General features: G+C 45.6%; 1 protein-coding gene across 1 annotated transcript; it reads left to right on the top strand.

Annotated features, from left to right (window-relative positions):
• Positions 1-10,906: 10,906 nt before the first annotated feature.
• LOC306779548 (olfactory receptor 11A1-like) lies at positions 10,907-11,854 on the top strand (the record flags this gene model as incomplete). Its single annotated transcript, XM_079271512.1, has 1 exon — positions 10,907-11,854. One exon carries the CDS (start codon positions 10,907-10,909, stop codon positions 11,852-11,854), a length of 948 nt encoding a protein of 315 aa, XP_079127638.1.
• Positions 11,855-21,170: the final 9,316 nt, after the last annotated feature.

Raw genomic sequence — 21,170 nt, 5'->3', positions numbered from 1 at the left:
TCCTTATGTGACCAGGAGTACTGGCAAGGTATTAGAGTGTCTTGAAAGACCTGGCTCAGGGGTAGGGTACTCAGAGAGAGTTTAAGGGGATGCATCATAAGCCAGTGAAGGTTATGGATGCATGTATCTGCGGATCGTTTAGAGTGAAAGTCTTACCCATGTTGACACTCAGCACCCAGTGGTATTTAAGAGGAACAAAGCTGGAATGTGGGATGGACAGGGGCTACACCTCTGTGGATCATGCACTCTCCTCCAGACGTACAGGCAAATGGTGCAAGTCGGTAAAGCGAAGGGATGGCAGGTGAGGAAATTCCTCGAGCCAATCAAGGCCCTGACGCCAACTTCATGGGAAGAACCCCAGCCCAGGGTCTGGGGATGAAGGGGGAAGCAAGATCACCCTCAGCACCACCTCTATACCCATCACAACTGGCCATGCAGGAGGCAAGTGGCGGCCATGAAGCTGGCCCCTCAATGCAAAGATCATGAAAGGAGTTGATCAGGAAAAGCTGGCCATACAGCCCAGCCCAAGCAGAAGTTCCCTGGTCTTTAGGGTTTATCAAGACCCTGATGAACCTGGATACACCTCAGTGTCAGTGGACCTACCAGACAGCCACCGTGAGATGGTGGAGAGTCACAGTTGGGTGTGACCCTGGGAGCTAACTACCTGAAACGGGTTGATCGAGGAAGTCTTCTGTGACCCCCATACGCCGGTCCAGGAGCTAGCCCCAGTACCCAGGGAAGAAGGTGCCTGAGGCATGAATCTTTTCTATAGCCTTACAAGCCTGGATACCTGGGGGCACTCAGGCACTAAGGCAAAAGATAAAAGCAAAATCTTTACAATCACCCAGGCAGGGTGACGCAGAGAAGGCACCATGCAGATACCGGGATCGTGGGCTACCAGAGCAGCCACGCCCACTAGGCCGGACCAAACGATGGGGATAAAAGTGACGGTGAGGTCCCTCATGGTTCCATTTGTAGGAGTGTATTCCATCGGAGTAGATCTTGCTAGAGAGGAAGAGGTATCGCCTGCTCTGCAACCTGAAGTATCAACGGGAGGCCTGAAAGGCTAGGCCTGGAGGTCTTTCCACCGAATGAGGGTGAGTGGAAGGAGCCGCAAAACCAGCCAATGAAACTGGAAAAGGAGGAAAGTGATCGTTACAATGTTGCACCAAAAAGAAGAAGTTGATCGGACAGGGAAAATAGTTCCCGAAAATCAAGATATAAGGACCCAAAGGCCATATATTCAACTACCAAATGAGAGTCTACCTGGACTATCCAGAAAGAGATTTTCAATACCAAAAGGGTCTCTGTGGTACCGGAGCATACTTTTGCATACTTCTCGCTCTACACAACATCTCTGGGTTCTGTTATTCCCTCGCATGACTTCTCTTACCATTGTTATGCCGATGACACCCAGCTGGTCTTGTCATTTCCTCCGGTGACACTCAAGTGGAGGCATCGCTGCGTGCTTGGCTGACATCTCAAAGTGGATGACGACTCACCACCTCAAGCTCAACCTGGACAAAACCGAGCTACTGTTCCTCCCGGGGAAGGGTTGCCCTCACCGAGACCTGTCCATCACCATTGATGATACCGTGGTGACGCCAACTCGGACTGTGAGGAACCTGGGTGTGACCCTGGACGACCAACTGTCGTTCTCAGCAAACATTGCATCGGTTACACGCTGCTGCAGATTCCTGCTCTACAACATCAGGAGGATTCACTTCCTCACTGAGGAGACGGTGCAGGTGCTCATCCAGGCTCTTCTCATCTCCCGTCTGGACTACTGCACTCACTACTTGCCGGAGCCCCGGCGTCGGCCATCAGACCTCTGGAGCTTGTCAACTTCCCTTCTCCGTTCTCTACACTGGCTCCCTGTAAGAGCTCGCATCCAGGTTAAGACTCTGGTGCTAGCCTACAGGGCAGTGAAAGGAACAGCTCCTTCGTATCCCCAGGCCATGCTCAAGCCCTACACCCCGCCCGACCACTTCGCTCTGCGGCCTCGGGGCAATTGGTTGCCCCGTCACTCAGAGGTCCCTGCGGACGATCGACCCGGTCACGGTTTTTTTCTGTCCTGGCCCCACAGTGGTGGAATGAAAGAATCGCTGCCCATCTTTCATCAGGCTGAAAACTCACCTCTTCAAGAAGTACTACCCTGAGCCTTCCACTTAGCATTTATTGTATTCATATTAGTTTGTTTCTGTACTTTTGCTCTGGTTTATGCTCTTAGATGCTTGTTTAAAGGAGATGCACTTATGACTTCTGGTGACTTGTAGTTCTCTTGAATACCGATGTTGAATACACTTATTGTAAGTCACTTTGGAAAAAAGCATCTGCTAAATGACTGTAATGTAATGTACCTAGAGGCACATGGTAAACAGCTGAAGCTCAGGTGGGGATCCAACTGGTCTGATCCATTGCAGGAAGAGTATGTTGAAATTTGGCTGGGAGAAATAGTGATTTGGACAACCAGCCAGTAAATGTGGCGCTGTACAGCGCTTAACACAAAAAATATAAAACGGTATGTGATCGAAAATCAAGAAATGCGATTGCACACAGTGCCGAACCAAGACCTAAAGATGCGATGAAGGATTTGCCATACACCACAAAAAGGGATTCGATGCACCTACACCGGAATCTTTCGGACTTGTGGGCAAAGGTATCGGAGCTCAAAACTGAGAGTATGAAACTATGAAGAACTCCTGAAGTTGTCACGATCAGGCTTTGCCTTGTGTGTTCTGTGTGTGTTTTTCTGTAGCTCCTCACGCTACCTGTTAGCCACTCCCTCAGCACCAGTCCAACTCCCTTCACCTGTCCCTGGTCAGTAATCAAGCACTCCCTCATCAGCACAACTCTCCTCACCTCTTCAAGTCACCTTATAAACCCCTGTCTCTCAGTCACTCACTGCCAGGTCATTGTTTGTGTTCATGTCTACCGCCCGTTTTTGCTCGTCCTATTCCCCCGTCTGCCTGCCCTCCCTCGTTTCCCGCTGGATTTCCCCCCTCGTCTCTTGTCTTGTGCTTGGACTCCCTGTTGTGTGGTAAATATTCCTATTTGTGGTTCATAAAACGCCTGCTTCACGCTACTCTGCCTGGTCTGCGTTTGAGTCCTCCGTCATGCCCCGTAACAGAAGTTCCATAGAGCTCCAGAGAAACATTATCTGTTTCTCTGGTAGAGCTCAATGAGGTAGTCAAAAATGAGGATATGATTTGGTCTGAGATGCTGAAGGTTCTAGACATGAATGCACACACTAAGTATTATGAAGGTTCTGTTGCCTGGAGGTCAGGGACAGTGACTGTTTAAAGTGCACCCACTGGTAGTTGAACAATGAACAACCTATTTATCCTATACACCAGGGGTCTTCAACTAAAATTCCAAAAGGTCCAGATTGAGAAAATCTCCTCGGGCAAAGGTCCGGAACATTACAATAATATCTAACTCACGCTATTTAGTGCCATCTATATTGAAGAAGCCTAGTAGTAGTAACAATGTCTCTGTGTAGTCAACAACTGTCAAATCAAATAAAGAAAGTACACATCAATTATATAATTATATTTTAACAATTATGATTCTCAGTTTTCAAATTTAACTGGATGGATTATAAATAATACATAGAAATACAAATTTCAAGTACAATAAGAGCTGGATTAAAGAACTGACATTACAGAAAGCTTTTGAAAAATGTACATCTTAAAATAAAGTAATTCATTTTAGAAACATTCATTTCACTGAATTGTCCTGCAGCTTTAAATTCCGTTCATTCAGGTGTGAAGTGATGTCAATAAAAAAGTCACAATATTATATTTTGTCTTCTAAAAAGATAAATGAGTGAGCATGGACTTTATGTGTGGTTATTAACACTTGTTTCAGCTCTATCCTCTCTGTAACATCATTGTTGGGACAGTGAATTCATGCGTTAGGATTCTGATCATTTTGGGCTCTTATGTTTATTTTCTGTGTCTTCATTCAGATGTGAGTGGGTACGTTTGTGAGTTGTGCTTTGTCTGGTAGTGCGCTTCATTTGCCGCTTTTATCAATAGTTACGGTTTCTGAACATATGAGACATGCTGGATTTAACTGCCTGCGGGAAGAATTAACATAGAAGAGTCTGTTCATTCATGCTTGTAAATTATATTCTCTCTGAACACGTTTCTCTTTTTGGAGAACGTCATGTGAGATAACCTCTCTGATTTGCGCAATTTTCAGAATACTTGTCAGAATACTCACATTCGATTGGCTGAGCTTTACAACGCATTGGTCGGTGTCTCCTGCACCGCTGAACAAGTACCGTAACGGCTGTATAAGATTTGCCGCTTAAAAGTAAAAACTTGCTGCCTAATATGTATGATTCCGAAATATCGATTTTAGGTCCTGGGTCCGGATGCAACTGCGTCTGGGTCCGGATCCGGACCGCGGTCCGCCAGTTAGTGACCCCTGCTATACACCCTGAGGGATCATGGGAGCTTGCAAATCTACTCTACACGTCTTTTCTTCTTTCTTTTATTCATTCTTGAGCAGAGACGAAGTCCACCGCTGCATCTGTAGAGCGAAGTCCAGGGTCCTCTCAGGTGGAGCACTAGGTTGGCTCTTACGACGATAGAACTAAACATCAGAATCACCTTTATCGTCACGTATGTCAACATGGAATCTGACTCCGGTTTCCACTTCGCTCTCAATAAACACGAAAAAAACATATACAAAATAAAACAAGGGCAACAAAAAAAGTAGGATAGATATAGGTATAAACATTTAACAACTATGTACAACAAGTATAAATATTTATCCAAAAAGTATACATATAAATATATATATGAACATAAACCTATAAACGGCAATGGGAATTGAGGTGATAGTGCAAACAGTGCAAACAGAGGTAGTAGTGCAATTTGTCTGATTTATTGTTCATCAGAGTGACGGCAGAGAGAAGCTGTTCCTGTGTCTGGTGGTTTTGGTGTACAGAGCCCTGTAGCGCCCTCCAGAGGGGAGGAGGTGAACAGCTTGTGTCCAGGGTGTGAAAGTTCGCCAGAGATCTTTCAGTCCGTTTCCTGACTCTGGAGATGAACAAGTACAGGATGGAGGACAGGCTGGAACCAATGGTCCTCTCTGCAGACCTGACAGTCCGTTGCAGTCTGTTCCTGTCCTGTTTGGGGGCCGATCCAAACCACACAGTGATGGAGGAGCAGAGAACAGACTGGATGATGGTGGAGTAGAACAGGATCAGCAGCTCCTGAGGCAGGTTGAAGTTCAACCTCTGCTGGGCCTTTCTCCTGATGGTGTTGATGTTGGGAGCCCACTTCAGGTCCTGGGAGATTGTGGATCCCAGAAACCTGAAGGTCTCCACAGCGGATACAGTGCTGTTGAGTATGGTGAGGGGGGGCAGTGTTGGGGGCTCCTCCTGAAGTCCACTGTCATCTCCACAGTCTTGAGCTTGTTCAGCTCCAGGTTGTTCTGACCACACCAGAGGACCAGCTGTTCAACCTCCCGTCTGTACGCAGACTCATCACCGTCCCTGATGAGCCCGATGACCGTTGTGTCGTCTGAGAACTTCAGGAGTTTAACAGACGGGTCCTCTGAGGTGCAGTCGTTGGTGTAGAGCGAGAAAAGCAGTGGGGAGAGACCACATCCCTGGGGGGTCCAGTGCTGATAATCCGGGTGCTGGACCACATCCCTGGGGGGGGTCCAGTGCTGATAATCCGGGTGCTGGACCACATCCCTGGGGGGTCCAGTGCTGATGGTCCGGGTGCGGGACCACATCCCTGGGGGGTTCCAGTGCTGATGGTCCGGGTGCTGGACCACATCCCTGGGGGGTTCCAGTGCTGATGGTCCGGGTGCTGGATGTGGTGTTTCCCAGCCTCACCTGCTGCGTCCTGTCAGTCAGGAGGTTAGTGATCCACTGACAGGTGGAGGCTGCACAGTGAGCTGGAGAGTTTGGGTGGAGTCCACAAACAGAACCCTTCATATGACTCTGGGGAGTCGAGGTGTTGCAGCATGTAGTGCAGTCCCATGTTGACTGCATCATCCACCGACCCGTTTGCACGGTAGGCAAACTGCAGGGGGTCCAGCAGGGGTCCTGTGATGTTCTTCAGGTGGGTCAACACCAGTCTCTCAAAAGACTTCACGACCACAGACGTCAGGGCGACGGGCCTGTAGTCATTAATCCTGTGATGGAGGGTTTCTTGGGGACCGGGATGATGGTGGAGCGTTTGAAGCAGGAAGGACTTCACACAGCTCCAGTGATCGGTTGAAGGTCTGTGTGAAGATGGGTTCAGCTGGTCAGCACAGACTTTTAGGCAGGAGGGGGACACACCGTCTGGACCTGGTGCCTTCCTGGTCTTCTGTCTGTGGAAGAGCCGACTCACATCCTCTTCACAGATCCTCAGTGCCAGTGGGGGGTCGGTTGGGAGAGTTGAGGAGGAGGCAGGGGGTGTAGGTGGTTGTTTGATGGTGATGGGGCAGGTGGGGGGTGAGAGTCGGCTTATCAAACCTGCAGTAAAACACATTCAGGTCAGCAGCCAGTTGGTGATTGTCCTCAGTGGGGTGGGGGGGGGGGTGGTCTCCTGTTGTTGGTGAGGACTTGCAGGCCTCTCCACACTGAAGAGGGGTCATTGACTGAGAACCTGTTTTCCAGTTTTTCAGTGCAGCTCCTCTTTGCTGCCCTGATGTCCCTCGTCTGTGTGATCCTGGTCTGGTTGTCCAGGATCCTGTCCCCTCTTCTGTAGGCCTCCTCTTTAGCCCGACGAAGCTGCTGAGTCTTGCAGTAAACCAGGTTTATTGTTGTTATACGTGCAGAAGGTTTTAGTCGGCAAACATGTATATATATAATATATATAAATGTATATTCATGATTAGAGACTGAGCTCGGATCAGAATATTCTCTGCTGTTGATTGACTTAGCTGTAAACAGGAACAGCTTCCTGTTTCAAGAGTTTCACAATAAAAGCCTCCTAGAACAAGCTGGAGTTAACTTGATCAAAGTAGAAACAGAAGGTTAGAGTTACTGTTCCTCTGTGAGGAAGTTTGAATCATTTCATTCAGAATGTTTTACATAAACAATAAAACATAATCATTTTGTTTTTATCAGTTATAAGTGTTATTATTGAAGATCAATACAAAAGTTGATTAATATCTTTTCAACAGTAGTGAACTCATCGATGTTGATCAATGAGACTTGATCAGTTTTTTATTTAAGTTATTAATTTGGTTTCATCGGTAAGAAAATGTTCAGTGATTTGAGAATCAGACTAAAATCATTGTCTGATAAATCATTAACATGAAGCTTTTAAGTGTCAATCTTCACATGCATCATTTTGTGTTCTGCGTCATATTATCAGATAACCCAGTCGAATCGTCAACATGGAACCCAACAGAACCACACAGAACCCAGCAGAACCAAGAAGAACCAAACAGAACCCAGCAGAACCAAACAGAACCAAGCTGAACCAAACAGAACCCAACTCGACCAAGCAGACCAAGCAGAACCCAAGCAAGACCAACATCAGGTGATTTTCTTTTCTGCTGCAGTTAAAATCCACTTCAACAGTAAACGGCTGGTTGTTTAAATGGAGGAACTGATTCCTTTATCTTCACTTTGTTTCTGAGGTGTGTTTGTTGTTTACGAGGTTCTGAAAGGTTCTAAAAGGTTCTAAAAGGACAGACCAGCAGGCTACTTATGGAAAGGCGCTGACTCACTGAGGTTTTACATTAACGACTGAAACAATCTGTGACGTTAACGTTATGAAGCGTAGAGAGCCGAGTGTTTCATCCACAACACTCTTCCTCAAGGCTCATTTTCTGTAACCAGTCTAGCATTAAAGCACCGTGGAATTAGCTAGCTAGCTAACTCTGCTGGCTAGTTAGGCAGTGTAGCATTAAAGCACGGTGTAATTAGCTGACGAGCTAACTCCGCTGGCTAGTTAGGCAGTGTAGCATTAAAGCACAGTGGAATTAGCTAGCTAGCTAACTCAGAGTTTGTTTTCCTCTCATGAGGTCTTTAAGATTGTGGTAGTTAATCTCATTTTAAAATCCCAGAGTCACAGATTTGTCCTCGAAACAGTCTTCAGGTCAGATTGGATTTCAGGTCTTCTTGCAGCTGATTGTCCATGAGAAGCTCATCTCTTACTGATAAAATCCCACATTAGTTGAGAGCATATTAGCACGAGCATGTTGTCCAATATCTCTACAAACAGCGGCAGTTTAGTTATTTAATTGTGTGCCTCGTGCGCTGCCTTATGTGATTATTTCCCAGAAAAATCCCATTAAGGTATTTTCCACATTTCTGACAGCTTTGATGTCTCCATCAGCTGTTTGATGAGACATGAGCCGACTGCTGATCAATATAAATATTCAGTTAAACCAAAACAGGAGCTATAAGATCCTCAAAAGCTGCAGCATTGGTCAGAATTATCTCAGAGTTTTAAACATTTCATTAGTTCATATGAAAACATTTGCTTATTGGAGCTTTGAAGTCATTTCATCTGATGTAACCCTCACACAAGTGTTGAGGGAAGTTACATCATGATGCTCATTGATGAAGTCCCTCAGGTGAAAGGTCACTTCAGCCTGTCAACATGTTTGTCTCTGAGGCTTCTTCACAGTAGCCACAGTTTCCACTAATTCCCTCTGAAGCAAATTAGTCCGAGCTGTTAACCAGTGAGACCTCAGCACTGGTCCACTGGCCCTCAGGGCTCCGATAATGACCTCCCCTCAGACCGCTGAGACAACCTCAGGATGGACAGACAAACATTAGAAAATATTAGTTCTGCTGGTCAGAAAATGGTGGATATGAATTGTAGCATTCAGATTCTTTAAAGTGTAGAGTCTGAGGTCAATGCTGTGCTGGGGTCACCTATGGCTCAGTGGTAGAGTGGGTCGTCCTTCAATCGGAGGGTCGACGGTTTCCATCCCCAGCTTCGCCAGTCCATGTTGATGTCCTTGGACAAATTGCCCCACATTGCTCCTGTAAGCTGTGCCTGCGGTGTATGAATGGGTATGAATGAATAGTTAGAGTCCTAAAAGAGAAATACAAGTACAGTCCATTTACCAATTAAAACACAAAGACTTTCTAGAATCAGTGACTTTACGTTACACTCCTAAGCTCGCTTCTCATCTACCTCATTTGGTCTCGACTTTCGGCCTTTTCTGTTTTTTCTGAACCAAAATTACAGGTTTGAAACTAGAGATGCACAAATCTGACTTCTATCAGTCCCGATACTGAAATCTGGGCTTTAGGTATCGTCCGATACCAAGTATTGTCATGTTATGTTCACACTACCAGAGATGAACGGGACGATGACGGGGCGCTGACAGGACGATGACGGGACGATGATGAGATGTAGGTGACAACGACATGATGATGATGAGACGACGCCTGGGCGACGACGGTGGGACGATGACGGGATGATAATGATACAATGACGAGGCAATGACGGGGTGATGACGTGGCGATGATGCGACAATGACGTGGCGATGACGAGGCAATGACGGGGCGATTTCACTGTTCTTGGCGTCCTCTTGTTATGTCTATGTATTGTCTCTTGTGAAAAGATGACAATGAGACGTAGTATAGGAAGACAGGATGACAACCGGACGCAGAAGATGACAACTTGACGACGGTAGTAGGTGACAAGTGAATAGGTGACAAGGAAGAGACGTAGGTGACAACGACAGGATTATGATGCGACTGACTGGATGATGACGGGACGGGACGATGACGGGACGATGATGGGACGGGACGATGACGGGACAATGACGGCACAATGACGGGACGAGGACGATGACGGGACGATGACGGGACGATGACGGGACGATGACGGGATAATGACGGGACGAGGACGGGACGATAATGATGATGGGACGGGACGATGACGGGACAATGACGGCACAATGACGGGACGAGGACGATGACGGGACGATGACGGGACGATGACGGGATAATGACGGGACGAGGACGGGACGATAATGATGATGGGACGATGGCGGGACGATGATGATTATGAGACGATGACGATTACGGGACAATGACGGGACGTGGACGAGGACGGGACGAGGACGGGACGAGGACGGGACGAGGACGGGACGATAACGATGATGGGACGATGGCGGGACAATGACGATGACGATGACGATTACGAGACGATGACGATTACGGGAGAATGACGGGACGAGGACGCGACGATAACGATTACGGGACGATGACGGGACTTAGGGGATGACGATGGGACAAAGGTTATGGCAGCGACGGACAGAGGTTACAAGAAAAAGATGACAATGAGACGTAGTAGAGGAAGACAGGATGATAACCGGAAGCAGATGATGACAACAACATGACCACGGGACGTAGGTGACGAGGACGAGACATAGGTGACGATAGGATGGTGACGGGACGTTGACGGGATGTAGGGGATGATGATAGGATGTTCTTGACCGTGACGATAGGACAAAGGTTACAGTGAAGAGATGACGATGAGACGTAGTAGACAGGATGAAAACCGGACGCAGATGATGACAACAACATGACGAAGGGTACGTACCTGACAATGACGGAACATTGTTGTAAACAACGGGACATGGGTGAGGACAATGTGACTTCAGTACAGCTGATGGGAAGTTGGGGATGACGGGATGTAGGTTACTACAGCAACAAGGACTGACGTGACGAGGTGGCGAGGAGTAGGAATTACGTCAGGACGTAGGTGACACCGTTGGACCTGAATGTGATCTGATAGGCTGGTGTGGGACCTGATAAAAAAGTGTTACTGGCCTGTTAGATTCTTCACCTCTGAAAGGGTACAAAGGTGTCTGCAACCGATGGAAGTGACTGCAGCAGTCTGCAGCACAACAGGTGAACCATGTGTGATGCGATCCTGTTTCATTGACAGATACTTGTAGTACTTTTTGTGCCAGAAGAATGTTGAATTCAACTTTATCTTACTTCATTCTTGGAGCTTATGTGCGTCTAGGAAATGTGAAGTACTTGTACTTTATGTTAACTGCAATGTTATACATTGTTATTGTTATTGTCAACAGTTCTCTGATTGTGGTTATCTGTATGAACAGAAGCTTACATGAACCCATGTACCTTTTTCTCTGCAGCCTGTTTGTGAATGAACTGTTTGGTAGTACAGGGTTGTTTCCATTCCTGCTGGTTCAGATCCTCTCTGACATTCACACGGTTTCTGCTCCACTTTGTTTCCTGCAGATCTTCTGTTTGTATTCGTATGTAAATATAGAGTTTTGTAACTTAGCCGTCATGTCTTATGACAGATATCTTGCTATCTGTTGTCCTCTACAATATAACACACGTATGACATTCAACAAGGCTGTTACCTTTATCCCTGTATTATGGTTTTATTCTTTTGTGAAATTCTTAATTACTTTATCCTTAAACATCCGTTTGACATTTTGTGGAAACATCATAAACAGTTTGTATTGCCGTAACTACCTCGTTGTTAAGTTGGCGTGTTCTGACACTGAAGTGAATAACATTTATGGATTGTTTGGTATTGTTCTCTCCATCTTAGTCCCTCTGCTACCAATCCTTTACTCGTACATGAAGATCTTCAGAGTTTGTTTCTCTGGTTGTAAACAGACCAGACAGAGAGCTGTCAGTACCTGCACACCTCACCTCGCTTCTCTGCTCAACTTCTCTTTTGGCTGCTGCTTTGAAATAATTCAGAGTAGACTTGATATGACCAGTGTACCCAGAGTGCTGCGTATCTCCCTCTCACTCTATTTTCTCATCATACAACCACTTTTCAATCCCATCATGTTTGGATTGCAAATGTCCAAAATACGGAATACATGTAAACATATCCTCTGTTATAAAATGTTGACCTGTTACAAAGATACAATTTAGATGAAATAACAAGTCAGTAAATATTTATCTTTTTTTCAAAGTTGTAACACTTGTCACTGATTAATGTGGGATTTGATGAACTGAAATAATGTTGAGTGGTTGATTGTATTTCTTATATTGTTATATTGATAACACAAATCATGAGTCCAGTGTGTAATTCACAGGAGTGCAAACGGCAGAGGACAAGCTCAGCGTAACCAAAACAGACTTTCTGTGTGCCTTGATGATGCTGTGGGTTTGGTGTTATAGACCTGGTCCCTGATGGGCCCCTCGTTTGTTGTGAATCTCAGTTAAGCAGCAGATGAGACATTTTCTCTGTAGTATCAGAAATGCCTCAGACACAACCTAAAATGCTGGATCAGGTATCGGTGTGAACGTGAGCCTTTGAACCGATCTGATATCACGTCATCATATCATTTATCAGCTCAATTATAATACACAGGAACAACAGCATGTGTCACTCGCTTCCTGATCCGTACATTCTGCCTGACCGGTACTGAGAAGGTGGAAACTAATAAAACTCACCTGGAGTTTAACACTCTCGTGCACCCTCATTTTTGCGACGGGCCTGATACACTAAGCTTTTTACAGGCTCATGGTGCACTGATTACTTTTGATTAAATGACACGCACATGTCACCAGGCCGCTACAGAATAATGACAAACCTCTTTATTTGTTGTTATATGTACAACAATAATAGAGAAGCATTTGTTGGCTTTGAAAATCTTCCCCAGTTCACTCCAACAATGCTCATTCACTAACTAGGACCACGCTAATAGCTATAAGGGTTTCAAATGGTTTGTTGCACGTCAAAGTCAGGGATGGACTTCGGGAGCAAAAGGTGGTTGAGAGTTGTGGGTTGAAGGCATACAATTCAGTTTATTTTGTATAGACCAAAATCATGAATCAAAAATTTGCCTCAGAGGGCTTTACAATCTGTACTCGCACAACATTACATTACATTAGTCATTTAGCAGACGCTTTTATCCAAAGTGACTTACAATAAGTATATTCAACATGAGAGAGAACTACAAGAGAACTACTAGTCACCAGAAGTCATAAGTGCATCTCCTTTTTTAAACAAGCATAGAAAGATGGGCAGCAACTCTGCTGTCCTGACGTCAGTGGGGAGTTCATTCCACCACTGAGGGGTCAGGACAGAAAACAGCCGTGACCGGGTCGATCGGCCGCAGGGACCTCTGAGCGACGGGGCAACCGATCACCCCGAGGTAGCAGAGAGAAGTGGTCGGGCGGGGGTGTAGGGCTTGACCATGGCCTGGAGATAGGAAGGAGCTGTTCCTTTCACTGCCCTGTAGGCTAGCATCAGAGTCTCACACTGGATGCTCTTACAGGAGCCAGTGGAGAGAACGGAGAAGGCAAGTTGTTGGAGAACTTGGGGCGATTGAACACCAGGCGAGCTGCAGCTTTCTGGACAAGCTCCAGAGGTCTGATGACCGACGCCGGGGCTCCGGCAAGTAGTGAGTTGCAGTAGTCCAGACGGGAGATGAGAAGAGCCTGGATGATCACCTGCACTGTCTCCTCAGTGAGGAAGCGAATCCTCCTGATGTTGGAGAGCAGGAATCTGCAGGAGCGTGTAACCGATGCAATGTTTGCTGAGAACGACAGTTGGTCGTCCAGGGTCACATCCAGGTTTCTCGCAGTCTGAGTTGGAGTCACCACGGGGGGGCGAGAAGGGGGCCCAGAACTGAACCTTGTGGAACCCCCGTAGTCAGCATGCGTGGTTCCGACACGGCCCCCCTCCATGTCACCTGGTAGGATCGACCTGTCAGGTAGGATGCAAACAGGGAGAGTGCAGAGCCTGAGACGCCCATCCCCTCGAGGGTGGAGAGGAGGATCTGGTGGTTCAGTGTCAAATGCTGCAGACAGGTCCACGAGAATCAGGACAGAGGAGAGAGGGTTCGCTCTCGCTGTGTGAAGCGACTCCGTCACCACAAGGAGGGCTGTCTCAGTCGAGCGACCCACCTTGAACCCGGACTGGTGGGGGTCCAAGAGGTTGTTCTGATGGAGATAGGAAGGCAGTTGGTTAAAGACAGCACGTTCAAGTGTTTTGGATAGAAAGGGTAGAAGAGAAACTTGTCTGAAGACATCAGAGGGGTCAAGTGATGGTTTCTTCAGAAGGGGGGTGACTCTGGCAGTTTTGAAAGCCGTGGGAAAGCACAACATCCTCTGACCTTTGACCCTCACATCGGTCGAGGAAAAACTCCCCCCCAAAAAAACATTTAAAGTAAGAAACCTTTGGAAGAGCAACAGAGGAGGGATCCTTCTATCAGGATGGACAGAAGTGTACACTGTCATGTGTACAGAATTAACAACATAACAGAGTCACAACAGCTGCTGTTCCTTTTCAGTGCATATGACAGAAATTATTCATTGGGAATGTCAGCCTTATGGCCCAACTTTTGCATGGGCCGTAGTTGCGAAGCAGACTTAATTGAGTACGATGACAATGTTGTGGCTGTTTGGACTACTTTTCATTGGGCGTTTAAGGAGTAAAAGTGTCAATTGAATCAAAAGTGTACCGAAGCCAGAAATGCTGCGGGAGGCGATGTTGTACAGGAAGGCCAAATGGGGGGACTTCTGCCTTTCAGGTCTAATTCATTGGAAAACATGGAAATGGGTGGGTTATATGCCGAATGGACCGTTTTATGCCTTTCGAGTTGAAAACATGGAAACGGGTCAGTTATCATCATACGGTACCACATTCGACCGTAGACATATCGGATGTTACCGGATGCGCACGGACGACCCCAAATGGTCCCCAAAGTGCCAAATTAAGCACAAGGGAGCCACTTTGCAGTTTTGAAAAGAAAAATCAAAAATGAAAACTTTCCCAAATCTCCCTTTGCCTTTTGGACCTCTTTTCCCATGAAATGTCTTTTAAATGAAACGTAGGGGACAACAGAGGACAGTCTTTAAGGATCAGTTGGATTTACATCAATGCAATGTTCCTGAAGAAAGATAGCTTTCCCAAAGGTATGCAGAATTCTTGCTCGGCATGCTGAATCAAGTCATCAGAGGCAATGTGTAATGCAAAATTCAGGCAGTTTCCACAATTTCTTGTCACTTGTTATATATTGCACCAATTGCACCAATTATGACCTTTGTGCCTGTTTTTGGGCACCTTAACTTGGACCTACGACCCCTAGATTTTAGTCATTTCATCTCCACGACCATCTCTTAACTTACAAAAATGATTTATTCCTCTATCTTACTTTAAAGTATGTTTAATTAATTAAAAGACTATTCATGATGTATACATGTTTCTGTTTCTGTTGGGTGCCATAAAACCATTTCTACAAAACAAATGAAGATGATGTATGGTGGACAACAGCAGACACCCTTTCAGGTTCAGTTGGATTTACATCAATACAATGTTCCTGAAGAAAGATAGCTTTCCCAAAGGTTTGCAGACTAGCTGCTCCATGTGCTCATTCAAGTCATCCAATGGAATGTCTCGTTTCAATTTCAACGCAGTTCCAGCCTTTTTCTGAGAAGTTATGACATTTTGAAGGAGGGCCATTTGGTCATCATTTTCCATTAATTTATCCTATCAACATTCCCTCTTCAAATGTAGGCCAAGTGTCCCTCCTCCCGCGCAGGCATACAAAGTGCTAGAGAGTGCCATCTAACATGAATGTGCCTCATTTGGGCGTGGCTACAACATATTTAAAAAGCAGGGCTCTGACAAGTTTAGAAATAAAAGTTGCTAAAACAATTTAGCAACCCTGACACCATGCTGAGCTTTGAGTTTCATACAGGCAAATTTCTTTTCTAGATAATTTATAGGAATTTTGGTCACGTGACCTTATTGTAGGCCCAGTCCACAATGTGTGTCCACAATCCGGGGTTTCTGGTACCAATGTTTGAGAGATTATGGCCATTTCTATATTGGTCAAAAAATCCCCAAATATATGGTACCAATTTAGCCCTTTGGGGCTGTTTTGGGGGACCTTAACTTGCAGCTACAAGGTCCACATTTTAGGTATTTAACGGTCACAAGCCCCTCTTTGAAGAGGAAAAGGATCCAAATCTCTACTTTGATTTAAAGTGAAAAAATAAAGAGAAAAGACTGGTAAAAACTGGCCTACTGACATTTGGGAGTTTTGGATTAGGATTATTGGTCTACATGACCGGCCCATGACATGTAGTTGAAATGACAGTTTTTGAGTTGTAAAGATACTCAAAAACTGCCACTTAAACTACATTTGATTGGGCTGTCATTTGTCCCAAAAACCCCAACCCAAATGGCACAAATGAACCCAAAAGGTATTGGGAAACCCGGGACAATTACTGCCGTTTGGGTCAGGATTTTTGGACAAAATGAGAGCCCAATCAAATGTAGTCGAAATTTTTTGGAAAATTAGGGAACATTTTTCCAAAAAAGCAGTTTTCAGTCTTTAGAGTCAAGAGGGTTTTTGTTGGGTCCTATAAAAACACTAATAAATTTATTTTTGTTTTAAAATTGACATATGGTGGACACAAGAGGACACTCTACTAGGATTACTTGATTTGATCTCATTAGCATGTGTAGAGGCTTGAGTCTGCTCCACAGAGAGGAAGGCCAGAGCGCGTGTCCAGCTGCTGTTCACAGTGGACACGCTGCGATAATAAATCTACCAAAACTGGTTTACAATTAAAAGGAATTTAATCCCACTGATGCAAGTATGATTACAGTGAAGTACATACTCCCATGAAATATTACACTATTTTAACCCTCTTTGCAAAAAACTCCCTCTGGTCCCAGGAGACACATCCGTTCCCTGGGAACGACACTAACAGAGAGAGAAAAAGTCTTTCTATCCCCGCCCTCATATCCGTTCGAAACTCCTCCCCTTCCGTTTATCCCAATTCCTATTGGCTAACTTCCAGGAGTGTATTCGCCTGTCTGTCTTTCTGTCCCTGAGTTCTTTAACACATTCAATGACTGTCAGTTATTGTTTAATCCCTCCATGATAAACATTCCATATAATAGATAACACGTTGCAACTTTTGGCAAAAGCTACATGTCCCAAATTCTACTTCTAGCTACTAATCCTAAAACACTTTATGCTTATCTTAATTATGCATTTCCAAAACACTTATGATTATGACTAATTATGAACTCTCAAATATGAATCATTGAACACTTTTATTATAACTACTAAACACACAGTTCTACACTCAAATTTCCTAAAATTCCCCCCTAACCCACAGTTCACTGTGAGTTAGCTAACCCCAATGTCCCCGGAGACCCCTCCCCTACTCGATCCAGGGAGAGGTTCCCCATCTATCTAAACAGTGGCAAACAATTCATGCATACAGATATCATTTCAAGTATTCCTATCCGGTCTGTTTCACCCTACGCTTGCCTCTCTAACCCAAAACCAGTCGTGTCCGTTGAAGTCCACTGTCTTCCATGTCTTGGGGCTGGTGGGGTCGGGATACACTCTGTAGGCTAGAGAAAACATACTGAGAAGCCTTGACTGTTCTTTTACACTTGACAAAATTACATTTCTTAATCCTTGCACCCTAAAATCCCATTATAACCCAATTAAACAAAAAAATCTCAAAATACTCATCCAAAACAATCCGGCTATTTGCAAAATTTCCAATATTTCACCGGATGTGTTTTAGAAGTCCATCTGGGCCTTATCAGGTCCTTCAGGATCTCCGAGAGGCTGGTCAGGAACTGCTTGTGAAGTTCCGCTATGGCACCGCTGGTGGCCTCATCTAGACTGTGGCCATCAGAAGCTCCAATTCTTCCTCATCCTCGACACATAACTGGTTGCCCTGTATTTGCGTCTGGCTAATCGTTGAAGCAATAAACTTCTGTAGAAGTTCTCCGCCATCTCTTGGCTGAGTGCTGTCAATCCTGCCAGCGCCCTGGTCACCGATCCATCAGGAGCTGTGCTTTTTGGAATGAAAGTACAGCACGCAGACCCAAACATCTGGCAAACGCCACCTTTCTCTGCTAAATCATATCTAATGCCATTCTGTTCTGCAGGGTCATTAAACTAGTCTTCACCAGCTGTGCATGCAGTCCTGATATGGCGTCCCTGGTGAAGTTTACAAAACGCTGTTGGTTATCGTAAATGTAGTTGATCCAATCGACATTTTTATTAATCGTTACCCTTTGAGAGAAAACAGATTCTAAATCTGCTGCTATTTGATTTCTGGCTTGAAATTCATTAGACACCCCCCCTTGGCACCCTTATGACATCTACGTACACGTGGTCATCAAAAGCTCTCTTTGGGCTATCGGCACCTCTTTTGGTTCTTCATACTTATGCTGTACCTTCTTTGAACATAAGAGTGAGAGTAACATGTTCATAGGTGAGTGTCTTCAGAGAAGCCTCTCTACGTGGTCGGGGATCGGTTTGCTTAGCTACTGAGGCTAAATGTCGAATCTTGATGTAGTCATGCATGTGTTCTGGTTCCTGCCTGTGTTTAATTCCCCATACTAAGAGGGAAACTACTGAACTCAGGAAGAAAATTATTACAGACTTCCATAACCCACTGAACCTAGAGTCTCCTAATGGAAGCCCTCGCTTAAACTGTGGGGGAAACGTCATTGTCAGTACTGTCTAACTCCTCTTCTGGGTATCTTTGGCTTCAAATTTTGCCTGTTTGATGTTCAATCCTGTCTCTGCGAGTGTCTTACTCGTTACCTTCGCTGCTGCACAGTGAGTGAGGTGGTGCCAAGTCGCTCCCATTTTACCTTTTACCTTTACTGCATGTGAGGTTGCCAATACTACCTCCCATGGTCCGGTCCACCTTGGTTCACTCCACCTGCGCTTGTGGAATTTTATCCACACCAAACTGCCTGGTGACACGTCAGCCTGCTTCCTTTCATCAGCTGCTGCTTCTGCGTTTGTCACCTGAGAAAACAAGACTCGGCTCATGTTAGTTAGAGCTCCCATATATTTCTCAATTTCTAGAGCTAGCAAGTCTAGGCTAGGACCTATCACTGAGTTAGAAGACTTGGATTTTGCTGTATTTAAATTCAAAAGTTGTGGTTTATCATGACGTTATTAAATCTCAAAAAATGTGAGTAGCACCTATACTGAAAACTGTTCTAAACGTGGATCTACAAAAAATGTTTAACACCTTACCATATCCCCCCTTCACCACGATATCTCTGCTGTAAGAGATTACGTGGCAATCATCTATGTATCTTGGCTATACACGGAACCTCCCCATCGTCCTGGTGACAGCATGGGCATCTGTTGATGTCTCATGGGAGGAGGTCCAGATGGTCCTGGTCTTAGGTGCTGCTGATGTTGTGGTGGGAACGGAACATGTTGTGGTGCTGCACTGAACGGTCTTCGTGCCTTCTGTGAGCAATCTCTTGCCCAATGACTTTCACTCCCGCATACATAGCACACTCCTCTTCCCTTCTCTGCCTCTTGAATGTAAACATTATGCAGCCTAGGAGTATTCAAATGTGTGTATTAAATGTACATGCTTGTCATCACATGAATCAAAGTCAACTCACCCTCTGTGCTGTATTGTGTGCGGTCGTTGACTCCAAAACTGGGATCCACTGCTCCACTTCCCAGGTCTGGATCCACTCAACCACGCACCTTGACTAAAACAAACACAAAACTGCCCAAAGTTCAGCAGTAAATGTCAGCATACGTCTGTAGTGTATGAGAGGTCAACGATCTCTCAACTATTTTAGCGCTGTCCGTGTCAAAATTGATTCTTCGGAACGATGTAAAACAGTAAATGTACCAAAATTAGTCAATACAGGATATGTGAAGAAATCTTGAACCAAAATTGAAGTTAGAACTCTTAAATCAAACTCAACACCTAAATCAGAATCAACATCAAAATCCAAATCAGAATTCAAAAGGTTTAAAATCAAAATTAAAATTAAATTGATAATTAATCAATTAAAAATTAATTAGAATTAAAAATCAAATTCGAATCTAAATCTAAATTCAAATTCAATAACTGTATTCAAAAATATTCAATCAGAAATACCAATGCAAGTCAAACTGTTGAACTACACTTACAATCCACACTGCAATCTTTGACACTTCATCAACCCCACACTGCACAATAATGAATCTCATTTACTAATGAATCACAATTAAGTTCAAGAATTGAAGAAGCACAACTGAAACCATTAATGTTCGTCAGAATGCTGAATTAAAACCAAAGTCAACAACTAAAGTTATATTGTAGGGAACGACCGAATTCACGGGGCCCCTTTAAGGAAAGGGGCGTAACCCTGGTGACAGGGGGGGTTAAAGGGTGGCAGGAAGTGAATGGATGTTGTTTTGTATGGATGGAAATAAACGGCCACATGGTGCAGCCAAAGGGAATACTCGCCTCCTTGTTTGTTTCCACGCACCTACATTGGTGACCCTGACGTGATCGCGGGTGGACATGCTGACAAACGGGCAGGGCCCCCCTCTGGAAGCCGCGAACGGTACCCCCATACGCACTTTTGGGACACGGTGCCTGGAGCTGTGTTTTATGGGGCAGCGTTTCAGCTGGGACTTTGTTCCTGCCAAAATTGCCATTCCCCTGCTTGGTGCGGATTTCCTATGCGCTTATGGACTATTGGTGGACGTCAAGGGCCGCCGCCTGATAAATGCTGTGACTTTTTGCTTTTACCCATGTACACTAAGTGGAGAGGGCTCTACCAGGTTGACTAACATGCTTGCAGCGGCTGATGAGTTTCTGCATCTGCTGGCTGAGTTCCCAGACCTCTCGCATCCCACCTTCTCCTCCACGGTCAAGCATGGGGTGGAGCATCACATCTCTACACATCTATAAGTTAGTCACTGCCTCCACCTTTGCCGGGAGGGGAAGCGCCCCGTCCTTTGTGATGCGGTGTCCCAGAAAGTCAATGGTGGTCAACCCAAACTGGCACTTTGCCGGGTTGATGATCAACCCGTTCTGGCTGAGTCGCTCAAATAGAGTCCGGAGGTGAGACCTATGCTCCGCTCTTGATGAACTGGCCACCAGGATGTCATCCAGGTAGACGAACAGGAAAGGCAGGTCCCTCAGCACCGTGTCCATTAGACGCTGGAACGTCTGCGCTGCATTTTTTAGGCCAAACGGCATCCTCAAGAACTCAAACAGGCCGAATGGAGTGATCAACGCAGTCTTGGGAATGTCCAGCGGGTGAACGGGCACTTGATGGTAACCTCATACCCCACCGGTACATGCCCAGGCCCGGCGCCTAGATCCAGCGAAGCTCACCATCGCCAAGATAGAGTTTGAAAACATGGAGCGCCAGGGCATCATTTGCCGCTCCGACAGTCCATGGGCTTCACCCCTGCACATGGCCCTGAAGCCTGGG

This window comes from Melanostigma gelatinosum (assembly GCF_949748355.1).
Source record: "Melanostigma gelatinosum genome assembly, chromosome: 7".
NCBI classification, from domain to species: domain Eukaryota; kingdom Metazoa; phylum Chordata; class Actinopteri; order Perciformes; family Zoarcidae; genus Melanostigma; species Melanostigma gelatinosum.
The sequence above is the reverse complement of the archived record's forward strand: the minus strand, read 5'-3'. Positions and strand labels throughout refer to the sequence as shown.